The sequence below is a fragment of the Oncorhynchus mykiss genome, chromosome 19 (assembly GCF_013265735.2).
Source record: "Oncorhynchus mykiss isolate Arlee chromosome 19, USDA_OmykA_1.1, whole genome shotgun sequence".
NCBI classification, from domain to species: Eukaryota; Metazoa; Chordata; class Actinopteri; order Salmoniformes; family Salmonidae; genus Oncorhynchus; species Oncorhynchus mykiss.
Window position 1 is genome coordinate 60,903,754 of NC_048583.1, and position 7,500 is coordinate 60,911,253.

General features: G+C 46.1%; 1 protein-coding gene across 2 annotated transcripts in view; it reads left to right on the forward strand.

The window, feature by feature from the left end:
* Positions 1-7,500, forward strand: part of xdh (xanthine dehydrogenase) — a 48,834-nt gene that overhangs the window by 15,390 nt on the left and 25,944 nt on the right. For both annotated transcript variants that reach the window (XM_036955272.1, XM_036955273.1), the window contains 5 exons: positions 1,601-1,752; positions 2,301-2,394; positions 2,684-2,793; positions 2,944-3,291; positions 6,459-6,548. In XM_036955272.1, the coding sequence (XP_036811167.1) occupies positions 1,601-1,752; positions 2,301-2,394; positions 2,684-2,793; positions 2,944-3,291; positions 6,459-6,548 (794 nt within the window). The remainder of the gene's footprint in view (positions 1-1,600; positions 1,753-2,300; positions 2,395-2,683; positions 2,794-2,943; positions 3,292-6,458; positions 6,549-7,500) is intronic.

Below are 7,500 nucleotides of genomic sequence, written 5' to 3' on the forward strand. Positions count from 1 at the left end.
CCTGCCCACCTCCTGCCCATCCTCCTGCTCATGCTCCTGTCCATCCTCCTGCCTATCCTCCTGTCTGTCCTCCTGCCTATCCTCTTGCCTGTCCTGCTTCCTGCCCTCCTGCCCATCCTCCTGCCCACCTCCTGTCCATCCTCCTGCCCATCCTCCTGTCCATCCTCCTGCCTATCCTCCTGTCTGTCCTCCTGCCTATCCTCCTGCCTATACTCCTGCCTGTCCTGCTGCCTGTCCTCCTGTCTGTCCTCCTGCCTATACTCCTGCCTGTCCTGCTGCCTGTCCTCCTGTCTGTCCTCCTGCCTATCCTCCTGCCTGTCCTCTTGCCTGTCCTCCTGTTTGTCCTCCTGCCTGTCCTCCTGCCTATCCCCCTGCCTGTCCTGCTGCCTGCCCTCCTGCCAATCCTCCTGCCTGTCCTCCTGCCTATCCTCCTGTCCATCCTCCTCCCCACCTCTTGCCCACCTCCTGCCTATCCTCATGCCTGTCCTCCTGCCCACCTCCTGCCTGTCCTCCTGCCTGTCCTCCTGCCTGTCCTCCTGCCTATCCTCCTGCCTATCCTACTGCCTGTCCTCCTGTCCATCCTCCTGCCCACCTCCTGCCCGTCCTCCTGTCCGTCCTCCTGCCTGTCCTCCTGCCTATCCTCCTGCCTATCCTCCTGCCTATCCTGCTGCCTGTCCTGCTGCCTGTCCTCCTGCCTGTCCTGCTGCCTGTCCTCCTGTCTGTCCTCCTGCATGTCCTCCTGCCTATCCTCCTGCCTGTCCTCCTGCCTATCCTCCTGCCTGTCCTGCTGCCTGTCCTTCTGCCTGTCCCATTGCTTGTATCATGCCAATACGCATGCCCATTTAATATTTTAATGAAAATGTGTGTGTGTGTCTGCTTGTGTTACTGACGTGTGTGTGTGTGTGTGTGTGTTACTGATGTGTGTGTGTGTGCTACTGACGTGTGTGTGTGTTTATGTTACTGACGTGTGTGTGTGTTACTGACGTGCGTGTGTGTTACTGACGTGCGTGTGTGTTACTGACGTGCGTGTGTGTGTGTGTGTTACTGACGTGTGTGTGTGTGCTACTGACGTGTGTGTGTGTGTGTGTTACTGACGTGTGTGTGTGTTACTGACGTGCGTGTGTGTTACTGACGTGCGTGTGTGTTACTGACGTGCGTGTGTGTGTGTGTGTTACTGACGTGTGTGTGTGTGTGTGTTACTGACGTGCGTGTGTGTGTGTGTTACTGACGTGCGTGTGTGTGTGTGTTACTGACGTGTGTGTGTGTGTGTGTGTTACTGACGTGTGTGTGTGTTACTGACGTGCGTGTGTGTGTGTGTGTGTGTGTGTGTGTGTGTGTTACTGACGTGTGTGTGTGTGTGTGTGTGTTACTGACGTGCGTGTGTGTTACTGACGTGCGTGTGTGTGTGTGTTACTGACGTGTGTGTGTGTGTGTTACTGACGTTCGTGTGTGTGTGTGTGTTACTGACGTGTGTGTGTGTGTGTGTTACTCACGTGTGTGTGTGTTACTGACGTGTGTGTGTGCTACTGACGTGCGTGTGTGTGTGTGTGTGTTACTGACGTGTGTGTGTGTGTGTTACTGACGTGCGTTCGTGTTGTAGGTATAGTATTTGGAGCGTCCTGTTCCCTGACCCTGCTGGGTGATGTGCTGAAGGCTGCGGTGGGTAAACTGCCCCTCTACCAGACTGAAGTCTTCAACGCTGTACTGGAGCAACTTCGCTGGTTCGCTGGACTACAGATACGCAACGTGGCAGTACGTATTACACACACATATACACACACACATATACACACACACATATACACACACACACACACACACACACACACACACACACATACAGTATACACACACACACACACACACACACACACACACACACACACACACACACATGTGCCTGATATGGTCCTCAATCAGAGGCAGGTGTTAGTCATTGTCTCTGATTGGGAACCATATTTAGGTAGCCTGTTTTGTGTTGTGTTTTGGGGGTGGTTGTTTCCTGTCTTTGTGTTCTCTGCACCAGATAGGGCTGTTTTCGGGTTTTGCCACGTTTATTGTTTTGTTGTGTGTTCATGTTGAGTTTCTCATATTAAAGAACCATGAACACTTACCACGGTGCACATTGGTCCTCCGATCCTTCTCGCCTCTCCTCTTCAGACGAAGAGGAGGAGGAAATCCCTTACACACACGTTCAACAGATATGCAATACAAGCATGTTTGACCTGTATGGTACCTGTATGTGTGTGTGTGTGTGTGTGTGTGTGTGTGTGTGTGGTGTGTGTGTGTGTCTCCTTCAGGCCATTGGAGGTAACATCATGACTGCCAGCCCCATCTCCGACCTCAACCCTGTCTTTATGGCTGCTGGCTGCAAGCTCACGCTCATGTCCAAAGGTAAATCACTTCTCCTTTCTTTACAGCCTGGATTAAGTATATTAAGTATATTGTTTATTTTGCATCGCAGCCATCTTGTTTTATGTCCATCGTTTGAACAGGTAGGTTGTTGCTCTTTGACACTTCTCACAGTAAAACTGGGGACAGACAGGAAATGTCATGTGACCATTCACATAAAACACGAGCCTCCTTAGTCCTTTACATATTTATTTAAATATTCTATTTTTCCCCCTCTCTCCATCCTCGTCTGTCTGTCTGTCTGTCTGTCTGTCTGTCTGTCTCTCTCTAGGTGGTGAGCGTGTGGTTGTGATGGATGAGAAGTTCTTCCCAGGTTACAGAAAGACCATCCTGACACCTGAGGAGGTTCTTCTATGTGTCCTGATCCCGTACACCAAGAAGGTCAGACACACACACACACACACACACACACACACACACACACACACACACACACACACACACACACACACACAGAGTAGAATGGCAATTATGGCATCTTGTAGAATCACATTCTGTGTCTATCTTTGTGCGTGTGTGTGTGTGGTGTAGGGTCAGCACTTTGCTGCCTATAAGCAGTCTCCTCGTCGTGAGGATGACATCAGCATTGTGACGTCAGGGATGAGTGTGACATTCGCCGAGGGGTCAACCGTCGTCAAGCACCTGGCCCTTAGTTACGGAGGGATGGCTGCTACTACTGTCATGGCTAAGAACACAGCCAGCAGACTTCTGGGAAAACAGTGGGGGGAAGAGCTTCTGCAGGATGCTTGTTCCTCATTGGCTGAGGAGATGACCCTTCACCCCTCTGCGCCGGGTGGCATGGTGACCTACCGACGAACTCTGACCCTCAGCCTGTTTTACAAGTTTTACCTGACTGTACAACAGAAACTGGCCAGTGAGGTGAGAAACACACATCATCATTATTTTCAGAATTTAATATTAATATACTAATATTAACACATAACTATTTCACGGTTTCAAGAACAGTGTAACTTCGCTCCCTCGTTCTCTCGCAATTAAATTCAATTTGAAGTGCTTTATTGGCATGGGAAACATGTTTACATTGCCAAAGCAAGTGAAATAGATAATAAACAGAAGTGAAATAAACAATAAAAAATGAACAGTAAACATTACACTCCAAAAAAGTTTCAGAGGAATTGAGACATTTAGAAAACTGTCATATTATGTCTATATACAGTCTTGTAATGATGTACAAAAGGGAAAATAAATAAACATAAATATGGGTTGTGTTTGTTCTTCACTGGTTGCCCTTTTTTTGTGGCAACAGGTCACAAATCTTGCTGCTGTGATGGTACACTTTGGTTTTTCACCCAGTAGATATGGGAGTTCATCAAAATTGGGTTTGTTTTTGAATTCTTTGTGGGTCTGTGTAATCTGATTTTATTCGGTTGGGTCTAATTGTGTTGCTGTCCTGGGGCTCTGTGGGGTGTGTTTGTGAACAGAGCCCCAGAACCAGCCGGCTGATAGGACTCTTCTCCAGGTTAGGGTTAGGAAACTGTCATATTATGTCTATATACAGTCTTGTAATGATGTAATGTAACTCTTCTCCAGGTTCATCACTCTGTAGGTGATGATTTTGTTATGAAAGGTTTTGGGAATTTCTTCCTTCATGGGGCTTATTTTAACGGCTGTTTTCTGGATTTTAGATTCATGCATTACTTGGTGTTTTACTTTGTGCACAGAGATTTTTTTGGCATAATTCTGAGTAAATGCAAAGTCTCAATTTTGTGTTTGTCCCATTTTGAGAATTACTAGTTGGTGACCTTTTTGGAACACCATTATTTTTTGTCTTACTGAGATTAATTGTCAGGTCCCAGGTCTGTCAGGTCCCAGGTCTGGCAGGTCCCAGGTCTGTCAGGTCCCAGGTCTGGCAGGTCCCAGGTCTGTCAGGTCCCAGGTCTGGCAGAATCTGTGCAGAAGATCTAGGTGGTGCTGTACGGCCCTCTTTGGTTGGGAACAGATCTAGGTGGTGCTGTACGGCCCTCTTTGGTTGGGAACAGATCTAGGTGATGCTGTAGGCACTCCTTGGTTGGGAACAGATTTAGTTGATGCTGTAGGCCTACTTGGTTGGGAACAGATCTAGGTGATGCTGTAGGCCCTCCTTGGTTATGAACAGATCTAGGTGATGCTGTAGGCCCTCCTTGGTTGGGAACAGATCTAGGTGATGCTGAACAGAAGCACCAGATCCCCGCCCCTACAGTGGCAAGAAAACGTATTTGAACCCTTTCTGCATAAATTGGTGTGCTTAAACTAATAACACACAAATGTATGTATTTTTCTTGACTATATTGAATACATCATTTAAACATTCACATTGTAGGTTGGAAAAAAGTATGTGAACCCCTAGGCTAATGACTTCTCCAAAAGCTAATTGACGTCAGGAGTCAGGAGCTAACCTGGAGTACAATCATTGAGACGAGATTGGAGATGTTGGTTAGAGCTGCCTTGCCCTATAAAAAACACTCACAAAATATGAGTTTCCTATTCACAAGAGGCATTGCCTGATGTGAAACATGCCTCGAACAAAAGAGATCTCAGAAGACCCAAGGTTAAGAATTAATGACTTGCATAACGCTGGAAAGGGTTACAAAATTATCTCTAAAAGTCCTGATGTTCATCAGTCCACGGTAAGACAAATGGTCTATAAATGGAGAAAGTTTAGCACTGTTGCTACTCTCCCTAGGAGTGGCTGTCCTGCAAGATGGCTGCAAGAGCACAGCACAGAATGCTCAATGAGGTTAAGAAGAATCTTAGAATGTCAGTTTAAGACTTAAAGAAATCCCTGGAACATGCTAACGTCTCTGTTGGCGAGTCTACGATACATAAAACAGTAAACAAGAATTATGTTCATAGGAGGACACCACAGAAGATGCCACTGCTGTCCAAAAAACTTTGCTGCACTTCTGAAGTTCGCAAAGAGCACCTGGATGTTCCACAGCGCTACTGGCAAAATATTCTGTGGACAGATGAAACTAAGTTGTTTGGAAGGAAAACACAACACTATGTGTGGAGAAAAAAAGGCACAGCACACCAACATCAAAACCTCATCCCAACTGTAAAGTATGGTGGAGGGAGCATCATGGTTTGGGACTGCTTTGCTGCCTCAGGGCCTGGACAGCTTGCTATCATCGACGGAAAAATTAATTCCCAAGGTTTATCAAGACATTTTGCAGGAGAATGTAAGGCTATCTGCCGCGCCAATTGAAGCACAACAGAAGTTGGGTGATGCAACAGGACAACGATCCAAAACCCAGAGGTAAATCAACAACAGAATGGCTTCAACAGAAGAAAATATGTCTTCTGGAGTGCCCCAGTCAGTCCTGACCTCAACTGTTTGGTTGAGGTTATTGCTGCCAAAGTAGGGTCAACCAGTTATTTAACCAAGGGTTCACATACTTTTTCCACACTGCACTGTGAATGTTTACAAGGTATGTTCAATGAAGACATGAAAACGTATAATTGTTTGTGTGTTATTAGTTTAAGCAGAAGCTGTGTGTCTATTGTTGTGACCTAGATGAAGATCAGATCACATGTTATGACCAATTTATGTGAAGGGTTCACATACTTTTTCTTGCCACTGTATAGAGGGTGCATCTGGCTATATCTCTCTATATAGAGGGTGTCAGAGCTGACTATCTCTCTCTCTGCAGGGTGCATATATAGAGGGTGTCAGAGCTGACTTTCTCTCTCTCTCTCTGCAGGGTGCATATATAGAGGGTGTCAGAGCTGACTATCTCTCTCTCTGCAGGGTGCATATATAGAGGGTGTCAGAGCTGACTATCTCTCTCTCTCTCTGCAGGGTGCATATATAGAGGGTGTCAGAGCTGACTATCTCTCTCTCTGCAGGGTGCATATATAGAGGGTGTCAGAGCTGACTATCTCTCTCTCTCTGCAGGGTGCATATATAGAGGGTGTAAGAGCTGACTATCTCTCTCTCTCTCTGCAGGGTGCATATATAGAGGGTGTCAGAGCTGACTATCTCTCACTCTCTGCAGGGTGCATATATAGCGGGTGTAAGAGCTGACTATCTCTCTCTCTCTCTGCAGGGTGCATATATAGAGGGTGTCAGAGATGACTACATCAGTGCTACAGAGATCTACCACCAGACGTCTCCCTCCAGTGTCCAGATTTTCCAGGTAAGACTTTAAACTGAGGGACTTTGAGGGAACGAACAGTAGGCATTGGGTTGCAAATCCTGGTAACTTTCCTCCAACCAGGATTTCTGGCAATGTAGAGAATTTGGGGAAATGCACCAGAATGGAAACCTAAACATCTGTGTCCTACAGCGCGGTTGCAAAGTATTCAGACCCATTGACTTTATCTCCATTTTTGTTACATTACAGCCTTATTCTAAAATGGATTAAATGTTTTTTTCCCCCCTTCATCAATCTACACACGATACCCCATAATTACATCACAATACCCCATAATGACATCACAATACCCCATAATGACATCACAATACCCCATAATGACATCACAACACCCCATAATGACATCATAACACCCCATAATGACATCACAATACCCCATAATGACATCACAATACCCCATAATGACATCATAACACCCCATAATGACATCACAATACCCCATAATGACATCACAATACCCCATAATGACATCATGATACCCCATAATACTAAGTGAAAACAGGTTTTTAGAAATGTTAGCAAATTTATAAAAATAAAATAAAAACAGAAATACAGAATTTTTCAGACCCTTCGCTATGAGACTCGAAATTGAGCTCAGGTGCATCCTGTTTCCATTGATCATCCTTGAGATGTTTCTACAACTTGAGTGGAGTCCACCTGTCAGAAATTTAATTGATTTGACATGATTTGGAAAAGCACACACCTGTCTATATAAGGTCCCACAGTCGACAGTGCATGTCAGAGCAAAAACCAAGCCATACTTAGAGCACCGAGACGATAGGATAGTGTCGAGGCACAGATCTGGGGAAGGGGACCAAAACATTTATGCAGTGTTGAAGAAGTTTGGATCCACCAAGATTCTTCTTAGAGCTGGCCGCCTAGCCAAACTGAGCAATCGGGAGAGAAGGACCTTGGTAAGGGAGGTGACCCAGAA